Source organism: Psammomys obesus, unplaced genomic scaffold (genome assembly GCF_907164565.1).
Source record: "Psammomys obesus unplaced genomic scaffold, mPsaObe1.curated_primary_1811, whole genome shotgun sequence".
Taxonomy (NCBI): Eukaryota; Metazoa; Chordata; class Mammalia; order Rodentia; family Muridae; genus Psammomys; species Psammomys obesus.
The window spans coordinates 528,030-549,144 of NW_026590341.1; the positions used below are offsets into that span (position 1 = coordinate 528,030).

The following is a 21,115-nucleotide window of genomic DNA, read 5'->3' on the forward strand; positions in this document are numbered from 1 at the left end:
CCCAGAGCCAGGGAATGGGGAAGGGTAGAAAAAGTCCTACAGATAATTGGATCAAATTCTCTCTGTTACATGTCACACTCAGGTGTGAGAGTCATGAGGATGACCCCTAATGAACTGTCACAGAACAGGCCCCTCAAGACAGCAGAATGTGGGGATTGGGAGTCAGATGCCTCACAGTTCCTGAGGGTGCTCCTGGGAGGTGCTCATCTTAAACTGAACCCCCAGAGTATCAGCCTATAGTCAGAGGCCCTTTACCCCTAGTTAAGAACACACTGCCTTTGTCTTGATGGTGGCTTGATGCTCTAACTCTGGCCAGTGGCAAGGGCTCTGTCTTCTAGTGTTGCAATTTGCAGTCTACGCAGACTAATCCAGGAGCAGAGGCACTAGGAGAAAGATACAAGGGTACCTAAGCTATCCCAGGAGAAATGGGAGAGGACAGGGGCTATCTCTTCCCCCGACAAAAACAGGTCAGGAGTGCTCCCCTGACCTCTGCTGACCCTTGGCTAATGAAAGAACTTCCTCAATTGAAGTCTGTGGCTGTACAACCTTTGTGTGTCCAGCTACACACAGGGACTGCCCACATACTTTATTAAGATGCACCTGGAACCACGATACTGTCATGGAATGTGGATCATTGGACCTGGCCCTGCCTGGAGCACCAGTACCATCGTGGACCTTGTGCAGACTGGGCCTGCCCTCCAAGCCTGGCATCTGTCCACGCAAGGCTGGGGACCCCATCCTGTGTGAACACTGGAATATACATGGATATAAAAGTGTCAAAGTTCCCTGGGCCCTTAGCCCTGGGTGCCACTTGGCACCAACCCTATAATCTGGTAACTCTGCAGCCACCCAAGCAGAGGCCCTTCAGGTGCAGGGATGGGTCCTGGGTGCTCTGGCCTCAAGCTCTTCCCCTTGCATGCAGCGGAGCACCAAGTCCTGCATGGGAAGCGGGTTTGGACATCTCCCCATCGGCAGGTCCTTTGGCAGAGAAGCAGAGGTTGTGAGACCTATGCGCAGTAGGTGTCCGCCTTTACCACCTGGCAGTACATGGTCATAGCGAAGGTGAGGCCCAGAATCTGTGGAGACAAGAGGTTACAGGCCTTTGCCCATAGGCAGTGGTGCCCTGACTGTACTCAAATTGGGCTTCCTGGGACAGCCTAGTATCACCCTACTTGTGTAACTCATCCCCAGGCTAAGTTGTGCTCTGTACATTAGGTCACACCCCTCTCCACACCTGGTCTAAGCCCTGCCACGTATCCTACTGCACCCAATTGTCCAAGCTGTAGCCACCTGAGTATCTGCCAGGTGGATTATGGGTCTGTCCCACTTAGCCTGGAGCATCACACTGCCAATCCTCAACACTTCTCTAGATGGCTATGAACCTAGGAGAGGAGGACATCAAGGTCTCAAGTACCACCCTCATTCTGCGCTGGGAAGTTCTGTCACTACCAACCAATATGGCAGTCTGGCTGCCAGGGAGTCAGTACTCCCAGTGGGCAGCTCTTGGTCCACAAGATACCAAAGGTCACCTCCTCTAGTGAACTTCTGAGATACCAGCTTCTTAAAAATCTGCATTGCTACCTACTACCCAGGTCACAGACTTCTGAAAACAAGTCCTCTGCCATTGTGCTCTCTGGTCAGGAGCCCCAAGCCCTGCCCTGTTGAGCTTACCTGCACCAGTGCCGTGCACAGTCCAAAGATGCCCACAGCTAGCAGGTTCTCCTGGAGCCAGGCCTTCACTGTCTCATAACAGGGCTACAAGAGAGTCAGGATTACTTGGGGGACCACATCCCTGCAGCCACCCACCAGAGGAGGGAAAAGCTCTTACCGACTTCCACCAGGTCCCAGGTTCATGTAACCCACAGCTGTCACTGAACTCCAGACAGCAGGAGTCAGGCACACGAGTGGCATTGTATACCTCAAACCAATCAGTGTAATTGGAGACGCCACAGCAACGGAACTAGGAGCAGGAAGAAAGCAAAGGTCCAGGTGGAGAGGTAGCCACAATACCCACCCCTGCCAGCCTGTCCCACCATACCAAGACGGCTGCCCAAGCCTCACATCGGTCTGTATGATGCTCCAGGCGTTGGTAAGGCCCACATTGCCCTGTGTGCCATATAGATGCAGGCCTTTCTTCAGGTCTTGCTGTGCATAACTGTCAATCTGTTAACAGGTCATCAGTGAATAACCTCCACTTCAGTCCAAGGCAGGACACCATTCCTCATCGATGCCCCATGCCCCCTTCCCCCAGAACTCTTGCCTGTTTCCCTACTATCATCCACAGAGTACAAGCCCAGGCTTGTGTCCTCCCTGAAGCTCCAAGGATCCTGATGCAGGCCTTTGCCCTATCGTCTCTAGGTTTCCCGTGTTGGCTGGGGAGGACTGCAGTCTACTTGCTAAGACAAGCAGGCATGTCTGCTCTACAGCTGAGGGTGTGGGCACCATTCCTAGATCTCCAGGAAAGGAACTAGGGCACTAAGGAGGGCAACTCCAGCCTGTACAGGGAGCCTCCTGTAGTCCAGAGGTGCTTTACAGAAAGGAGGTCCTATGGGAAAATCAAAGACACAGGATCTGGGAACATAGCACTAGCTGTAACCCAAGATCCTAAAATATGTCAGTATACACATCCAACTGTGTGACCAGACAGATGGGTATGGGAAACAACCCATGACACACAGTACGCAGCAGGGGGTGACTGGGACAGTGTACACTCAGCAACCTGCACTCACTAGAGGGCCCTGGCCAAGTATTCTTGTCCCACCCATACAACACAGGTCGCTGTGGCTTCACACTGTCTCTCTGCACTCTCCATGTGCTGTCCATTTGCGGCAACATACCTTGTCACTGTAGGCAAAGAAGAGCACGGCAATGGTGACTTCCAGCAGGAACACCAGCAGTAGCAGCACAAAGAACTGTAAAGAACATGTTCCTTAGTCACAGCCCTGCTCCTGGAGAGCCCTAGAGCTTCCACCACCCCATGGAACTCAGGGCCAGGCCAGACTGTCCCCCTGAGCCTAAGTGGTCTGCGGGCCTGGATTCTACCCCCGTGCCTGACCTAAACATCCCCATGTGGGTGTATGTCTCTATTCCCCAGGCTCCTGGCCTGACATCTCTATCTGGGATTCTCCCCCATACTGGGATGTTAGGCAAGTATTCTACAGCTGAGCTCCATTCCCAGCTACAATTTGGGAATTTAAAAGAGATTCCAAATACCACTTATCAAAGGCCTATAAACATTCTGCAGTACCCCACTAAAGGAGTGGGGGGGGGGGGGTGGAACAGCTTGTCTCTACAAGGAATTGCCCTGAGCAAAATCCTACCCCAGGAAGGAGAAAGGAGCCATTCAAATCCTGTTAACATGGGGCTTCAGTCCACCTGCCATGCCCCTCGAGGCCTCTGCCAGGCACACTAATTTGTAAGAGCCTCCAGGAATCCTTTTCTAACGACCTGTGATTAACTTTATAAACTGTGGAGGAAGAAATAGCTTCCTCCCCATAAATATATTCCCAAGGCCAAATGGTGCTGGGAGTGCCACAGAGGGTGGGGGCAGGGGCAGGTCCAGGACAAGAAGCCGGGGTGGAGCCACCACAAGGATGAGTCTCAGAACAGTGTAGTAAAGGCCCTTGTGGCTATGCCTAAGTTCGTGGCCCTGTCATGAGAAGCCCCTCCAAGCGCTGGTATGGTGTCTGTTTTGTGTATGTGGTGTTGAAACTCAAACTCACAGCCTCATGCATATCATACACACATTTTTCTAGGCTATATTCCCAATGCCTCCCCCTCTAAACTTTATAGTTTATCTATATACATTGGTGTTTTGCCTGCATGTATGGCTGTGTGAGGATGTTGGATCCCCTGGAACAGGGGTTACAGTTGTGAGCTGCCATGTGGGTGCTGGGAACTGAACCCAGGTCCTCTGGAAGATCATCAGTGCTCTTAACCCCTGAACCATCTCTAGAGTCCCCCCCCCCCCCCTTTAAACCTTATTTTGAGAGATGGGGTCTTACTCTGTGCCCCAGACCAGCCTGGACCTCATGCTCCTCTTGCCTCAGCCCACAGACCCAGCTGTATTGTGTTCTCTTGATTAACCCCTCTAGCCCCACCTGGCCTGGAAGAACCCACAGAGACCTGGTGCTGGACAGGCCCCAGAGGTGGAGCTGATGGCATGGAGAGCCACATAGAGGGACCCAACACACTCACGGTGAGCAGTAGGCACTTGTTCTCCTTGAGGGCCCCAATGCAGCCCACGAAGCCGATGGCCATGACGAAGGTACCGGTGACGATGAGTAGATTAGCAGCCGACAAGGATGGGAATGAAGATGATAGGGTAGCAAAGTTTCCCTGTGTGGCAGCCAACCAGATGCCAACACCAAGGACGCCACAGCCACCCAGCTAGGTCCACAGCAATGGGGAGAGAGAGAGAGAGAGGTTGAGGTGACTGCAGGGCTCCTGACCCCTAGGGCAAGGCTCCCACCACCCACAAGCACTCAGGCCAACATTGTCAGCCTGGGAACTACCAGAGACAGCTTAATTCCTATGGCAGAGTACCACTCCTCAAGTCCTTTCCCTCCTCCCTTTTGACAGTGGCCAGTGAGACCATGCTTTTAGATGCCCTTCAGGAAGCATCCACCATCCCATGTGTGTGGTCAGAAGGGACCAAATCGCCTCTGGCCCTCTTACCCTGCACCTTCCTTCCCCATACCCTACAGAGGCCATGGCAGTTGAGTGACCCAGACCTACCCATAATCCCGAGCAGGGAAAAGCCCTGTCTAGAAACACTTCTGCTCATAGTCAGGTTACAGTAGATCCGTGGTACCAACCAGAAGATCTCAACAGAGCACCTCACTGAGTTTCATCACTTTTTATTTTTGTTTTTTTGAGACAGGGTTTCTCTGTGTAACCCTATTTGTCCTGGAACTTGCTTTGTAGGCCAAGCTGGCCTTGAACTCAGAGATCCAATTGCTTCTGCCTCCCAAGTGCTGGAATTAAAGGTGAATGCCACCACACCAGGCTCTCATCACTCATTTTTTAAAAATCAGAAAAATAGGAAGCAGGGAAGGAAGACATGTGGTTGTTGACTCTAGAGAGGACTCATCATGGCATGGTGACAAGGACATCTAGTCTTCCTCAGATTACAGGGCCGCCATGGGAGAGGGAAACTATGGTCTCAAGCTTACAGGAAGCCTTGGGCTCTGTCAAATTGGGAGGAGGAAAGATGCATTCCAGGAGGCTGGGGATGGATCAACAGCTGATGGGAAAAAGCCTGGCAGCCCAACAGAAAACTGGACAGGACATGGCACAGGAGCCCATAATGTAGGCTCTGACCTAAGGTTCTGAGTTCCAGGTCGCTCCTGGAGACATTACTGTGGAGTCATCGGGATGCAAGGGACCTAGAAAGGCTGCCCATATGGGAAGCCCTGGACCCTGGAGAAGGTTCAGGGAACCTGCCAGAGAAAGGTGTGCATATGCCCTGGGTGCCTTCTACTGAGAGTTCCATCCTCACAGCTACATGGCAGCTCTGGTGAGCCAGTCTACAGAGAGGCCTCCTTTGAGGTGGGAGGGAGCCCTGCAGGGCTGCAGTGGCTGAGAGGTGGCGCTGTCTGTGGTGTTTACCAGGTAAGGCAGCTGGATGGGCTGGGTACCCCCATTCAGCCTGTGAGTCCCCCTAATGGAGATCTGGTCAGGTGATAATCACCAACCACAAGGCACATCATTCCACAAACACAAGGCTACTGGATGTAGGAAGCTTCTCCAGGGCCATGGCAAGCAGGGCAAGACTCATGGTCTCCAGCAGTTTCCAAGCATCATAAGGTCTTCCAGGACCCAGAAGGGTGACTCACAGGTTATGGAAGGACCTCCATGGCACTGTCACTACTAGGCAGAAGTAATACCCTGCTTGCTACCTTGGGCTGGATCAGAATTACCAAGACTGAAGCAAGAGCAGGAGAGCAGGACTCCCCACCTTCACTCCACAGTGTACCTGCCCTGGAAGAGGTGGAAGTCAAAAGTAGCAAGAGGCCTCAAGAGACACCAACCCACAGGGCTGACTTCAGGAATAACACTGCCCCAGAGGCGCCATGACCCCAAATGAGTCACATCTGGAAAGGTCACATCCAAGCTGAGCACTCATGCTTATAATGGCAGGACCTTGAACAGGAGGGAGATGCTGGTACAACAGCAATAAATGTCACTAAGACCCAAGCTGTCTGCACCATCCGCCTCTGCCTTCCAAGGACAGCAGACGGCTCATGTCAGCAGGAAAGTGAGCTGTTGGAGCGCCCCTGGCCCCACGGGACCCACAAGGGCATGGGGAGGACACTGCTGTGCAAAGCAGTTGGAACCATTAGGGGTGGGGGGAGATGCCCATTCCAGGAGACCAGGAAGGGACAGTTTCCAGGACAGGACTGGCAGGAAGGGACCCCACACCCAGAAGAGAAACAGTCTCCTTCACTGACACGGTGAGACGTGCTTCCCTCCACCCAGAGACCGCTGGAAAGACATCCACTCACTGCCACACAGCCTGTCACCCTTACTGTGACAAACACCAGCCCAGATGCTCCCCACTGCCACCCAGTGGTGTCACATGCATTGCCGCACACAAGCAGCACATCCAGAGCCGCCGCCATCCCATGGGGCCAACCCTCTCAGCCTAAGCCAAGGCCACATGCATGGGTGCACTAATGAAATCGTGCATGTGGTAAGAGCACTGTACTTATAATTTTGAAAATGTTTTGGTGCATGCAGCTTTTAAAACATTATGGCAAGAAAATTACAGCTTCAAAGCTCAAGAGAAAATGGGCCCATTAGACTCAGAAGATGAGAAATGCAGGACTCAGGGCTGAGCCCTGGAGGCCTAGAGCAAGGTCTGTCCTCAATCAAAACTGGAGATGGGGCTAAGACCCCCCACCCCAAATCTACAATGTTCCCCCAGCATCCTGAGCCCCATCTCCTGAAATAGACCGCCTCCCACTGCTGGCTCACTCCTCTGCAGCTGTGACCCCAGGCTACACAGAAGCCCTGGTGGGGAACAGAGCCTGCTCCCCACAGCAGTCTTTAGAGAACCTGGACTCCTGAAAGACAGTAGCTGGCAACATCATTCAGGAGTCGGACCTCCTGCCACCGTGACCCTCCATCTTTGCCTTCTGGCTGATCTTCATGCAGCATTCCTGGTTCCAAGCACAGCCCGTCTCAGCCAACTGCTAGGCACTCTGCTAAAATGCCCAACAGTCCCTGAGAGGTGTAATGAGCTGTCACCCAGGCACCACCCAAATCTGTGAGCAGCAGGTGCCTTAGCCTCTAGCCCCATGGATCAGCCTCAGGTTGAGTGCCATATGGTACTGGGTGCCCAACAAATATGCTTGTTTGTCCAGGTCCACAGAGGGTAGGTGCCAACAAGCCTCTACCCACCACCCCTCCAGCCATATAGTTTAATGTAGCAGATGGCCGGGCAACCAGCCACATCTTTGGTGGAGGTGTAGGTGGAGGGGCTGGGCACCCCTGAATAAGCCAAGACTATGTCCAGAAACCCCTCTCCTGCCAGGCTGGCAGGAACCTTCCCCATCTTGGCTGGGATGTTGGTTATCCCAGTAGGGTGACTTTGTGCACTTATAACTGAATGGACGCCTGGGGATGTAGATGAGTTAGTGGAGTGTTTGCCAAGCATCACTGCCTTAGATAGCCAGCCCCACATAAACCATGTGGGGTGGTGCACTCCAGGGGTTCCTGGAACTTGAAAGGTGGAAGCAGCAGGGCTAGGAGTTCATTGCCATCCTAAGTAAGGAAAGACTAGGATAAGTGAGAGTGTCTCCGAATACTTTAAAAATGTAATTCGTTTTCTCGCAACTCAGAACATTGCCAGAGCCAACACCTCAAAGAACAAACAAGACCATGGCTTCCTGCATTGGGCAAGTCCCTGCCACCCCTATCACAAATATAAGCTGTTAGAGGAAGCAAAGAGGTCTCTCTGTCCCTGAGTGCCCTGGTTCTTCCAAGGAGCTGGACACAAAGCCCTTTGCCATTTCCTGGTCCCCTCATCCACCAGACTGAAAGTGCCAGAGACCAACAACAGGACCACTGTCCATCAGAAACCATCTCAGCTCAGCAAGGGCAACAGACAACCAAGAGCCCAGCAAGGCATGTGCCCTGCATCTTCCTGCCAGTGTGGAGGCAGATCCCTGCGCCCGGCAGACCCTTCCTTTGGGACAGCATAAGGCAAGGTCCTGAGGCTGCAATGGTGACAGCCCAGGCAGAGCAAGGCCTGAGTGGGGACCCAGTCCCCTCCATGAAGGACAGACAGGTAGAGCTTGACTCCTGAACCTCCTCCAGCTCAGGGCCTCTGTCCAGCTGCTCATCCATCTAAGGTCACCACAGGCCACCTGGGGGAGGGGGAGCTGAGGGACCCTGACCCATATACTTTTGGATCACCTTGCATGACGCAGTGTGGTCAAGATGGAGAATCTGAGACCCTAAGAATATATGATTTTCTCAGGTCACACAGTATCTAGCTGGCAGGCATGACTCCAACCTCCATCTTGTTCACCCAAACAGACACTGACCATTCCATGCAGGGAAGAGCCATACCTTTTGCTACGCTGAGGAATGGGGAGGGACACCTGCCTGAAAGCCCTAGAGGAAGGGCCTCATATTGGTGGTACATGTGTGGGAGGAGCCAAGCACATGGTTCAGGCCTGGCTAGCATCTCTAGCACTAGGACACAGAAGAACCACAGAAAGGTCCTTCCCTTGCTGAGGAGTTCAGTCCCAATCACCACAGTAGCTGCCCAGGAAGACAGATGCTCTGTGAGCCCAGGGAAGGAGAGGGCAAAGGAGAGAGGAGGCAGGAAGAACCAGGCTCCTCTGGCTCCCCTTGATCCCAGGGGACCTCAACTTCCATTATAGGAAGAGCTTTGCTGGCAGAGGCCCAGCTGACAGTGCAGGCTCAGAGGCTTGAGACAGGGGTGCCAGGGGCTGTTCAGCCCCACCCCCTTGCTGCCAGTGACCAGCACCCAACACCACCTACCCACTCAACTGTGTTCAAGGGCCACTTCCCTGAGGCACTCCCAGCCCCAACCAGCTAGTCCTTACCCTGCACATCTCAAAGGCAGGTTGGGCAACCGCCCTAAGAACTGAGCATCACTGCCCAGTGGGAACCTGTTTGCTGAAGGAAGGCAAGGGCTCGTTTGGTTGCCACACAGATCTAGGGGGTCAGTGCAGCTCTCACTCCAGTTGCCTGGTTAAGTCTAATAGGGAGACTGAGGCAGGACATATGGCAGAGGCTGGGGTCCTGTCTACTGATCTTACATTATAAGTGCCAAGTGAGGATTGAAGCCTCTCCTACAAGAGTCTGGCAGAGGAGTCAGGGTCTCCAGTAGGGGTGTTCTGGCCCTCCCACCATAGCCTGTCACCAGCAGGAGGGGAGTTTAGTTCACAGATGCCAAGGACAAGGTAGACTGGCATCATACTAAGCAGGCCAGATGGATGAACTGTCACACTTGCTAGCCCTGATGGACTCTGCCAAGCCCAGCACAGGCACTTCTAGGCAAAGCCATGCTGTTCACAGCACCCTTCACGTGGTTGCCTCTACCCCTTCACTGGGAATCAAGCTGGAGGGAGAAGCTACAATGATATTGAGGCATGCGCCCCTGTATGCAAGGCTGGAGGTACATGTGGATAACAGAAGGGAACTAAACCTAGTTCAGCCCAGAAGAGTCCCACGGGGAATACTCATTGTTTCTTTCCCCGGTAGAGGATGTCATCCAGTGGTCAGTGGCATGCGCCTGCTCTGTAGCAGGTGGGACCTTCTCCCTGTGGCCAGGTGTCCAGATCATGAAGAGGGCAATGAATGCAGCCGCCTCAGCCTCCCCAGACCAAACACTACCCAGAGGCTGCCCAGCCCCCACACTCCTGCCTGCTAACCCCCTTCTGCCACCTACACCAGCTGCTACCATCACAGGGACCTACAGCTGTCAGGTCTGGTCATAAGGTTACACTCATCCCCCTGTCACATTGTCCTTTGCAGTGGGCTTTTCCCACCTGTCATTCCCCTCCGCACCCCACTGTCACAATGTCAAAGACATCCCATTCCTGCCAACCACAGTTGCCACTGGCCACACACACTGGTGCCCACTGAAGTCCTTCAAACGGAAGCATTCACCTTACATGGGCTGCTTACACCTTCAGCCCACAGCTAGCCCTGATGCCCACCTGGTTTGAGTACACCCAGATCTGGGCCCATCCCTCCCTGGCATCTCTGGCAGAGAGCTCTTGATGGGAGTCAAGGGAGATGGGATCGGTAGGACAGCAGCCTCCCTGGGCAGGGTCCCAGCAAATCCCAGCTCCTGCCTTGGGCCAGGAGTATAAGAAAAGGGAGGTGAGGTAAGCGGACCCAGGTTTCTGCACATTTGACCTGAACGGGACTGCATGCAAAGGGGGAGCAAGTGGGGATCCCAGTGATGCCCCTCATCCTCTCACTTTCAAGCTGTATGTACTCCCTCACTCCCAACCACACCCCTCATCCTCAGTCGCGCACACCCACTCCCAGAAAGTTGGCTCAGGAACTGAAGTAGAGCATGGAATGACCTTGGGCACCATTCACCAAGGGTTCCAGCTAGTAAGTGAAGGTCCAGGCCATGTTCAGGTAACAAAGGGTCACCTCTAATCCAAACCAGCATCCTCCACTCAGGCTCCAGGCTCAGCCAAACCCCAACACCGGTGGCAATCAGATGCGATACTTGCCCGGCTCCAGGGGGGTGAGGGTGTGCAAACTGTCCTCCATACACACTGGAGGGGGCCATCTTCTGCTCTATCATCATGCAACCCCAACTGAGTGTTACCCATTGTCTGAGCAACCACGGCATACCCCAGCAAAAGTTAAGAGTCTCTGCTGAGGTGGCAGGAAGCCAGGTGCCACCCATGTGAGAGTCCCTGACCAGTGTCTGGGATACCACCTTAGGCCGTAATCAGAACAGTGCACATACCCTTAATCTTCTGGATCCTGGGAACCAGCTGGGGACCAGAATCTGATAGGTCAATCTCCCAGAGGGGAAGAGTGTTAAGGGGGCAAGGCTAGGACATAGGCTGAAGAGGGAGGATGGGAAGGAGGCTGAGGAAGACACCCATGGCTCGGCGCTGAGACTTTGATCAGTTCTATGCCTGGAGCCCAGGAGAGGAAAAGCTTGGCAGTGCCCGGTCCTGTGAGCACGTGCGCACACACCCTGTTTCCACAGCAGAGGAGAAGTGAGGAGAGGGCTCTTGGGAGAGCAGCGAACCCGGGTCCTTCAGGTCCCCACACTCACCCAGAAGAGCAGGTTGAAGGCGAACATGAGGTACTTGACGCCCTGGAGGCAGCCGCGCGCCATGCTGCAGCGCTTCAGCTCTAGAAGGAAGATGAAGGAGAGGTCTAGGTAGAAGACCACATACTTGTTGCCCTTGGGCGTCGTGTAGCGTGCCTGGGCCGCCTTGGGGCCGGGGTTCGTGTGCAGGCCGAAGAAGCCGCCGCCCGCATCCTCGGCGTCCCCGGCGCCCGCGCGCCCGTACAAGCTGCTGCAGCGCCGAAAGGGGCCGCCGCGCGCAAAGCCCGGCTCCTTGCTCTCCGGGGAAGGGCTGCGCCGGTATGTAGACTCGTCCGTGCTGGAGCGGCGCATCGCGTTGGGGAGGCTGGGCCCCCGCCGCCAGAATCACTGGCTGCGGCTGTTGTCAGCGCTCCGCGCCCGCTGCCCCCGGACGCCCCATCCGCACCACACCGGCGGGCTCCCGCCCCTCCCCGGCCCCGCCGTAGCAGCGGGCGCGCGGCTTGGCTCCCACCCCGCGGCCAGACACCTGCGGGGCGGCCCGCTGCGCCCCGCGCGCGCCCGACCAATCCAGCGCGGCCCCGCCCCTCGAGGACCCCGCCCCACCGGCCAATCGCAGCGACCCCGGGCCCCCGCCTCCCCGTTACCCTCCCGGGGTCTCCGTGGAAGATGCAGCTGAAGGACGGGGGGGGGGGGGCGTTTGAAGGGACTGTGTCGGGAATGAGACCACAGCAGCTCTCGGTTCCAAACCTACACCCCAGACCACATCCAACAGGCCCGCTGCCCACCCACACCAACAATGTGCAAAGCCCTGAGCAAAGAGGTGACCCAATTGCTGTTGGTGGCAACTTGGCTTTCAAGCGCCTTAGGGAGCCCGTGGTGCCTCAGAGGGTGAGGTGTCCATGAGGTTTGTCTAACTTAAAAAGAGAATTCGAGGACCGAAGTAGCAGAGGAGAGACGCCAAAGAAACCCAGGTGGCCCCCTGTTGGCCCACTGGCTGGCTCACTGAATCAGCTCAGCCTCCGATCCAGTCCATTCTCCTAGGGGTGGTGGGAGCAAGGCCAAATTCTATCGTAGGCACGGGCCATTTTGAGAGTCCCACTGGCGCCATTCCGCAACTCTCTATAACAGAACCAAGGAGTTGGAATTTCACTCTGACCAGCTCAGGAAGAATCAGCCTATGACTAATGAACACCACCTCATCCCAGGCAGGCAACCACACGATAAGTGGCACTTTGCAGATGTGCCCAGATACACACTAACCCATCAATCAAGGATGGGGAGATGATAGCCCCTTGCTGGGCGCCATTTTCCAATCTCTGAGCACCAACCCTACCAAAGGATTCAGATCATGAGAGCCACGAAGTGTGGGCCGGGGACAAACACAGGGCCAAGGATCCCCACCTGATCTGTAGCTCAGACAACAGGACGGAAGGCAGAACAAGGAAAAGCTTTTGCTAAAGGTCCCTGAGTGAGGCGGCAGAGGAGGTAGAGGGAGAAATGAGGAAAACGAAGCCTATCCATGGGCAGAGCTGAGCAGCTCTTAAAGGGGCTGCATCTTAGTGGAAACCCCAGATGCCAGGTTTGCAGCTCCCAGCTCAGCACCTAGGTTCACTGCACAAGCCTGCTGCTGCCCCCCGGAGGGCACCATGGGGAACTGCAACTCCAGCCCACAAGGCTGCAAGCTCAAGGCCTCAGTCTTTGAGTTGTGGGTGCATGGGACCTCCTCCCCAGAGTACAGGAAGCATGCCTGGAAGGGCCTGCTCAACCTGAAGTCTACCTCAACCCTCTATCTTGCCATTCCCCCTAAGTTTTCTTTGATATGTCCAGACCCCAAGAAAGAGACAGCGCTGGGGGAGGGGGGTGCCACACTCACAACCCAGCAGAAGCTTAACTACAGCCTGCAGGCTCTATCTAGAGAGCAACTGGCAGCTGATCTCCTTTAAAAAAAGCTCGTGACCGGTGGCCCCTGGCCTTATGCATGTAAGAGGCCATGAACACACACGAGTGTCTAGGCACCGAGAGAGAGGGGGGCCACAGGGCTCAGGAAAGATCTAGAACCTACCAGAACATCTTGGACCAAACATCCATACTGACATCACCCCAACGGGGTTAGCTACCAGACCACTCCTCTGCAGCTGAGCCTGCGGCCCTGGGTCAGAGACATACAGCTGAGCTCCCAGCAGTACAGAAATAAGCCTACTGTCTGCTACATCACCTTTATCCCAGGCCACGGGGCTGGGGTTGCAGGTCCCCATCATGTCCCCCGGGGGCATCAGCCGGGGCACTGAGGAGACCAGGGGTCAGAGTTGCCAGGTTGAGGGATATATGCAAGAGAATCCAGGGACAACCATCCTGAAGCCCAGTTCTGGTTAGTCTTTGTCATGTTGACACAGCTGAAGTTACCTGGGAAGAGGGGCCCTCAACTGAGAAAATGCCTCCATCACATTGGCCTTTAAGCTGGGTATGGTGGCACACTCCTTTAATTCCAACACTCAGGAAGCAGAGGCAGGGGGGATCTCTGTGAGTTCAAAACCAGCCCGGTCCACACAGTGAATTCCAGGACATCCAAGGCTACACATAGAAACCCTGCCTTGAAAAAAAAAAGGGGGGGGGCGGTGCTGGAGATGGCCCAACAGATAAAAGCACTGGCTGCTCTTCAAGAGAACTAGGTTTGATTCCCAGGACCCTCATGGCAGCTTACAGTCATCTGTAACTCCAGTTCTAGTTCTGGCCCCCTGTGGGCACCAGGCATGCAGACGGTATGCAGATACACATGCAGACGTACCACCTACATACATGAAAGGTAAAACACTTTCAAAGCAGCAGTAGACACGCCTGCAGGACATTTTCTTGATTAATGGCGGATGTGAAAGAATGCTTGTGGGAGGTGGTGACCCGAGCAGGTGCTCCAGGGGGCAAGCTGAGAGAGCCGTGAAGAGCCAGCCAATAAGCAGCGCTCCCCGATGGCCTCCGCCTCAGTCCGTGCCTCAAGTTCCTGTTCTGACTTCCCTTCCTAATGGATTGTCAGGGCGCCTGTATGGGTCTGAGCAAGGCCCTCTACATATGTTATGGTTGTGTAGCTTGGTGTTCTTACGGGATTCCTATGGGGGAGTTGGGGGGGGGGGTCTCTGACTCTTTTGCCTGCTCTTGGAATCCTTTTCCTCCTGCTGAGTTTCCTCATCCAGCCTTGATGTAAGGATTTGTGCCTGGTCTAGGGAGAGGGGAGGTGGGAGAAGCTGGGAGGAGTGGAGGTAGAGGAAACTGTGCTCAGGATGTTATATATGAGAGAAGAACATTTTTTAAATGCATTCTATAACTTAAAAAAAAAATTATCTCCAAATTGCTCTGGTCATGTTCTTCATCACGGCAACAGAAAGTAACTAACACGGCCAAACAGGAAGGGGATAGGAAGGGCTCCCGACTAGGTGAGGAAAGTTCTCAGGGCAAAGGAAAGCCAGTCTGGTTTCTGCACTGAGCCCGGCATTTCAGATGCTTTTCTCTGAGCCATGCGTCCCTCTCCTGCCCAGAAGTCCTACCTATAAAACCACTAGGAACAGCGATCGATCGAACAGACCTCAGGACAGCCACATGAGGACCAGGGCCATTTCTGTTGCCAAGTACAGAATCCACAGGCTGATCAATAACAGTGGACAGCCAAGGCAAGGCCACCCCATCTGAACCAGGAGAGCTGATTTCCTCAACACCCTGGCCTGGTGGTTTAGACACAGGAACCATCTGCCAGCAGGGCTCCAAGACCTCCTCAGTTGAGAGTACGTACACATGGGAAGCCCTCCCTGGGGGATGGCTCACAAGAAAACTGTGGACACCCACCTGACCAGACAAGGTTCCCGCTCAAAAAGTGACCTGCCCAAACTCTAGATAAAGTTTGACCACGGCTGCCTGGGGCGAGTGGTTGCCAGCAAGCAAAGCATTTGGAGCCCTCAGTGGGGATGGCAGCATGACTTTGCCCAGAAGCTTGTTTGGACCCCTGAGTAACCACTCCTAGCCCAGCTAGCTCACGAGGGAGAGCAGAACAGCACCACCCACCCTGTCCCGAGGCAGAGAGGCTCTGCGGCTTCTTTGAGGAGGCAAGGAGACTCGTGCCAATACAAACAGGCTGTGGTGTCTGCCTTCCTGCTGTGGCTTCAGCCCCTGGCGGGCCCCAATGCCTGGCCTAGACCCCCACCCTGGGCAGGGGCACTACAGATTCCTGGTCCAATGGGCTGACACCTCCTACCAAGAGGCAGGCCCTGAGGGCTGCACAGGGAGCCTGACCGGAGACTGAAGACACAACTCTAGCCTTCATGGACAGAGCCAAGGGAGGGGCTGCAGGCCTCTCTGTGTGAAGCCAGCAAAAGGGCTCTGGCCACCCCAAACAGCATCTTCCGTCCACTTCCTGCCTTGTACCCACAGGTATTTCTCTGTTAGAGCTCCTGTGGCGGTGGAAATAGAAGGGACCTAATTGAGACCCAGGGGATGCTTACTGTGTGAACAAAGCACACCTACCCGGCCATGCTGGGAACTCCCCCAGGCACTGGGTCCCAAGTGTGCCAGCCTCAATAGCCCAAAGGGTTCATGGGTTAGTCACGTCAGTGTCAGCCAGAGCTATTTGGACAGCAATGTACCAGACACATTTACTGTGTCTGCCATAGCTACAGCCTGGGAGTGAGGGAGGAGTGTGTACCTTCACACTCCTACCCTAAGGGTGATAAACTGTCCTGTCCGACATGAGCAAGCTAGCGGGCACAAGGCTGAAGCTCCTGAGAAGTCGCTTCCCCCGGCGCATGGCCAGCCTTAGGTGGGTGCTTCTGGTCCCACCAGAGCTTTACAAATGGAGAAACTAAGGCTCTGATCTAAGTTCAGGGGGTAAAGCCAGCTGAACCCGAGGCCAGTGCTCTAGATCGCAGCACAGCACCCTCTTGGCTGGCTGTTTTCAGGGCAACACCCAGGGTGGGAGGGACTGGGCAGCCAAAACTTCAATCACGGGTTTCCTCCTTGTCCCCTGCCCTGAGGTGACCCCTCCTCTGGCAGGAACTGTAGCAAATAAGTTAGAAACTGCGTATGAGCTCTCCACCCACTACAGGAGGCCAAGCACCCATTCTCACTATGCTATTGCCAGTTTGTATTGGGGGAACAAGAGCGAAGCTGGCAGGCACAAGTGAGCCACATCTCTCTCACCACAGTCCCAGATGGGAACCCCACAACAGTTAAGGAAAAGCAGGGGCAGAAGCCGACCCTGGGATCCTGGCCAGGGCTCTGGAGAGAACAGACACAGCATCCACCACTACTGTCCCATACACCCCTCCGGGATAAGCGGAGGCAAGCAGCAGCCAGGAGTTCTCTAGCCTGGGGCATTTCTGGGAATCTGAGGAGCTGGAGCAGGAACCAGGGGAGGAGAGGACGACACCACCCACAAAAGGCACTGGAAGTTAGTGGGCTTTACACACACACACACACACACACACACACACACACACACACACACACACTCACACTCACACGCAGGAATTCCAGGAATGTCAACTTGGCACAGGCTTCTCTCCCCAATTCTAAGTAAACAAGGCTTCCAGGGGCAGGACGGAGCTGAGTCCCACCTCCAAGAAGCCTTCGGGAGCCTTCCACCCCATCCTTCGGGCCCACCCTACAGACCATCTCCTAACCCACTGCCATGCCACCCTCACCTCTGGCCACCAGCTGCCTTCAGTCCTGATCCTGAGTCTGAGCCCAGGCCACAGTGACTCACAGGCCCCCACTGCCCCTCTGGCCAGGGCAGGATGTTGGGGGAGGGGACAGGACCGGGAAGTCGCCTAGCTCGTGGCTCTGCACGTGGCTCCGTGGGGGATGGCAAGAGCTGCTAGGGAGGCTGTCCTGGGTGACAGCGCGGGCACAACCACCAAGTTGGGCAGTGGCTCTGACCATCCACACTCAAGACCCAGGAGACCCTTCTCGAACTCCCCTACAACGACGGAAAGTACAGTTTTTGCTTCCCAGAGGCACCTAGCAAATGTCTAGGACCCCCGAGGCTTCACTCCCCCCAGCCTCCAAACTTCTTAGAGAGGCTCCAAGCTCTAGGGAGCCTCTCTAACTTCTCACTAGAAGCTGCCTGGTCCTCCTAAGAGTAGCCCCCGGCACAGCAAGAAGGCGCTGTGACCAGGGTGACACACTTCCCCAGAAGCCAGCACCTCGTCCACTCCCTTAAGTCCTTAGGTCACCTCCAGGTGAGGCAGACCTGTGGCCCCTAGCGGTCCCTCAGGCAATCTCCACGTCCGAGCCAAACTGCCCAAGAGAAAGAGGTTAAAAGGCCTGCTCATAGGGTGCCTCCTCCACGATGCCTTCCCGGACCACCGCCCTCCTCCTCTCCGCGAGAAAAGCCTCTTCTAGCCCCTTCTCGGGGAAGGAGAGGACTGCTGAGCGCGGGAAGCCGCCGTCGGAGCCTGGGACACCGCGCCGCCGACGGTTCCGCGGCGGAAGGGAAGGAACACCCCAAACTCCACGGCCCGGACTCCGGCGGGGCACCTCGGGTAAAGGACTCCAAACCGAGACCCCTTGGAATCCCGGCCAGAAGGCGGGAAGACCACCTCGACCGTGCGCAAAAGGCAGCCCGCCCCCTCCCCCGCGCCACCACTTGTTGCCACCTCTCGGCTCGAGTCTGCACGCGATCGGGCCAGCGGGACCCCCGCCCGAAGACCCGCCGTACCTGCGAGCGCCACCACTACGCGAAGCGGCTGTCAGTCAAACCGACACGAGAAACGCGAACCGCCGGCGGCGCGTACCTTTCGGCCTGGCTCGGACGCCGTAGCGACGGGTTGTACCAGCACGGAGAGGGGGGCTCCCGGGATGCTGCCACGGGCAGGCAGACTCTAGGAGCTCCGGGTGGGTGCGAGCGGGAGCACCGCCACTTCTGGGTGACGGCGGGAGTGGGGGCCGGGCAGCGGCGGGGTTCGGGGAGATGCGGGGCGGGGCTCAGGATCGTCAGGGGCGGAGCTCGGGCGGAAGGAGCCCCGCGCTGTAGGCGCGCCTGGGCCGGGCCTTGAAAAGTTGCTTTCCGTAGCTCGCACGCCAGACGCCGCCATGATCATCCCAGTGCGCTGCTTCACCTGCGGGAAGATCGTCGGCAACAAATGGGAAGCCTATCTGGGTCTGCTGCAGGCCGAGTACACCGAAGGGTGAGGCGGCGGGCCTGTGGGGGACGGGGCGGGAAGGTCGGCCTGAGGTCGTGAAGCTGAAGGGCCGAGATGAGAGATGTGCAGCAGACCCGGGGGTGAGACTGAGGTATCCTGGGTCAGGGGTAGATGAAGACTTTGGAGGGAGAGTTGGCATGGCAGAGATTGTGGGGTCGGTTGAGGAAAAGAGTCTGCGTCAGGGAGTGGGACGTATACATTAGAAATTTTAATCTCTGGTGTCCTCCAGCCCAACCCTGTGATGTATTCCCAGGAGAATGATATTCTCTCTCTCTCTCTCTCTCTCTCTCTCTCGTTCTGCTTTGTTTTTCGAGACAAGAGTTTCTCTATGTACTATCTCTGGATGTCCTGGAGCTCTGTAAAACAGGCTGGTCTTGAATTCCTGCCTGTCTCCTGCATGTTGGGATTAAAGCCATGCAGTATTAGCTGGGTGTGGGAGCACACCCTTGATCCCAGCGCTCCGGGGGGCAGAGGCAGGCGGATCTCTGTGAATTCAAGGCTACACAAAGAAACCCTATCTGGCTTTCAATGTCATCCCCAGGCTCTCTGAAGTTTGCAAAGTGGGTTTCAAGCTGTTGGCATTTTGGAAAATTCTGAGCAGCTTCCCTTGGGTGACTGCACCACTTCATCCACAACAGAGCACTCAGGTCTATTTCCTGTCGACCTGTGTTTGCTTTCGAACCTTGAGGAACCTTTAAAGTGCAGGACAGACTGAGATGGCTTTGTGGGCATCTTCTTGTGCTGTCCCTTCTTTCTGCAGTTACGACCATGACTAGTAGTCATGATCCCATAGTAGTCAGACCTCTGGTCTCCATGTCAATACCAAGGGGTTCCTTTTCTCCCACAAGCCATAGGTCAGTGGGGCTTAGTGGGCAGCTACAATCACCAGCTTGGGGGAGTAGCAGCTAGCTTTCTGGGACCTTCTTTACCTGGACAGGAACCTCTCAAGCTGACTAGGTGCCAGAGAAATTTAAACCTCTTTGGTTTGGGTAACCAAACCTCTCTGCTGGATGGGGGAGTACAGAGCCAAGGAGGGAGACGACAGCCTGTTGGTGGCATTTGCTCAGAGTCCACTTGTGGAACCTGGAATTCAGCTCCTTGATAAGGCCATATTGGTGTCCTAAGCTTTCCCAAGTAATTCTGGAAGCCCATAAAGCTACCCCAACCCTGGGTACAAGAACAAAAAGCACAGACGGGGCTAGAGAGGTGGTACAGTTGTTAAGAGCACTGGTTCTTTTAGAAGGACCCAGGTTCAAGTCCTAAAACCCACTTGGTAGCTCACAGATGGCCATAACTCCTTTGGGCTTCCGCAGGCACCAGGCATACATATACAAAATACATGTACACAGAAAATTAAATTTTAAAACCCAAGTATAGGCAGAAGTCAGATAAGGGTATAGGACATTAAGGCTAGAGATTGGCACATGGGCATATACATGGGATAGGTGTAACCTGGGGACTCCTATACTTAGGTCCACCCTAACCATATTTAAGAAATCTCCATGCCATTTCCCTATGGTCTGCTGTCAGGTTTCAGTCTCCACTTACATAGATATGCTCTGCCAACCCCTGTCTACAGCAATAAACAGAGGCAAGCTGGAGGCGGTTACCTAGGCAGACTGTAGAGACCACAGCTAGCCTCATGCCTCTCTGCTCCTTACAGGGATGCCCTGGACGCCCTGGGCCTGAAGCGCTACTGCTGCCGCCGCATGCTGCTAGCACACGTGGACCTGATTGAGAAGCTGCTGAACTATGCACCCCTAGAGAAGTGACAGCTGGAGCTTACTCTCCTCCTCTGCTGGCCATGGGCACTCTTGTGCTGGATTAAAACTGAGGTGTTGGGAGGTGGAGGCAGTGCGTGGCCGTGGCCCTCAGCCCTCGCCCTGGAGAGAAATGCTCAGTAAAGACTTACAGAACCGCCAAAAGGTTTAATTTGTAAGACTCCACAACCGTATCTGTGCTATCTCTGAGGCTGCCTGGCCTGGTTCCAGTCTTTCCCTTCACCTGACTTAGGAGTCCAGTTTTGTGGGAGGGGGCCCTTGCTTCTGTTTCCCTGGCCTTGACCAGTTTGGTCCACTAAGTAGTCCTGCACCTCACTGCTCTAGGGTCTTTGCTCTTCCTGCCAGTGTTCGGGGTGGGCAGAGCAGAAGCTACCACACCACCCACAAGGCAGGGCCCAAGCCTGGGGAGTATAATCTGGAATGCTGAGAGTGCTTGGAGGGGCCATCCAAATCCCCATTCCCATGCTATGGGTATTCTTTTATGTTTAGGTGTTCTGTCTGCTTTTTGTGTCTTTGTACCACTTGTGTACCCAGAGGCCAGATCTCCTGGAGTAAAGTTATAGACTGTATAAGCTGCTGTGTAGGTGCTGGGAATCAAACCCAGATTTTTTTTCCCCCTTTCACTTTCAAGACAGGGTTTCACTGTGTCAACCAGGCTGGCCTTGAACTCTGTCTCCTTCGTGCTAGGATTAAAGGAATGTACTGCCACCACCCAACAAAACCCAGGTATTGTAGGAGTACTTTTAACTTCTGAGCCATTTCCAACTCCTCTGAGTATCCCCAAGGCCATATGCCTCACAGAACATTAGCTGCTCATGCCTGAGGATCTTGTCTCTAGAATCTTCCTAGGCTCAGCAGCTGGGCAT

The 21,115-nt window shown here is 55.0% G+C and overlaps 3 protein-coding genes across 6 annotated transcripts in view; 2 read left to right on the forward strand and 1 right to left on the reverse strand.

Moving 5' to 3' along the window:
* The window catches only part of Chid1 (chitinase domain containing 1), a 44,130-nt gene extending 38,967 nt beyond the window's left edge, over positions 1–5,163 (forward strand). The window contains exons 13-14 of the mRNA XM_055606826.1: positions 4,095–4,198; positions 4,582–5,163. Of these exons, the coding sequence (XP_055462801.1) occupies positions 4,095–4,178 (84 nt within the window). The 3' untranslated portion in view covers positions 4,179–4,198; positions 4,582–5,163. The remainder of the gene's footprint in view (positions 1–4,094; positions 4,199–4,581) is intronic.
* On the reverse strand, positions 525–18,139 carry Tspan4 (tetraspanin 4). 4 transcript variants are annotated; one of them, XM_055606830.1, is made up of 8 exons: positions 18,061–18,139; positions 11,291–11,370; positions 4,198–4,389; positions 2,838–2,912; positions 2,062–2,163; positions 1,829–1,960; positions 1,672–1,755; positions 525–1,076 (listed from the first exon to the last, which is right to left on the reverse strand). In XM_055606830.1, the coding sequence occupies exons 2-8, from the start codon at positions 11,351–11,353 to the stop codon at positions 1,008–1,010; spliced, it is 717 nt and encodes a 238-aa protein (XP_055462805.1). In that variant the 5' UTR covers positions 11,354–11,370; positions 18,061–18,139; the 3' UTR covers positions 525–1,007. The 4 variants fall into 4 exon arrangements, with proteins under 4 accessions (XP_055462805.1, XP_055462806.1, XP_055462803.1 ...); XM_055606831.1 differs by having other exon boundaries at positions 17,985–18,063; XM_055606828.1 differs by lacking the exon at positions 18,061–18,139 and adding an exon at positions 16,969–17,063.
* On the forward strand, positions 18,086–20,393 carry Polr2l (RNA polymerase II, I and III subunit L). Its single transcript, XM_055606835.1, has 3 exons — positions 18,086–18,160; positions 18,339–18,453; positions 20,132–20,393. The coding sequence occupies exons 2-3, from the start codon at positions 18,359–18,361 to the stop codon at positions 20,238–20,240; spliced, it is 204 nt and encodes a 67-aa protein (XP_055462810.1). The 5' UTR covers positions 18,086–18,160; positions 18,339–18,358; the 3' UTR covers positions 20,241–20,393.
* Positions 20,394–21,115: the final 722 nt, after the last annotated feature.

Coding starts and splice junctions, on each gene's coding strand:
- Polr2l (XM_055606835.1), top strand. CDS start 18,359: ATGATCATCCCAGTGCGCTGCTTCACCTGCGGGAAGATCGTCGGCAAC. Junction 18,454..20,131: donor CAGGCCGAGTACACCGAAGG/GTGAGGCGGCGG, acceptor TGCTCCTTACAG/GGATGCCCTGGACGCCCTGG.
- Tspan4 (XM_055606827.1), bottom strand. CDS start 11,638: ATGCGCCGCTCCAGCACGGACGAGTCTACATACCGGCGCAGCCCTTCC. Junction 4,390..11,290: donor CCTTCAACCTGCTCTTCTGG/GTGAGTGTGGGG, acceptor CTGTGGACCTAG/CTGGGTGGCTGTGGCGTCCT. Junction 1,756..1,828: donor CTGGGACCTGGTGGAAGTCG/GTAAGAGCTTTT, acceptor ACTCTCTTGTAG/CCCTGTTATGAGACAGTGAA.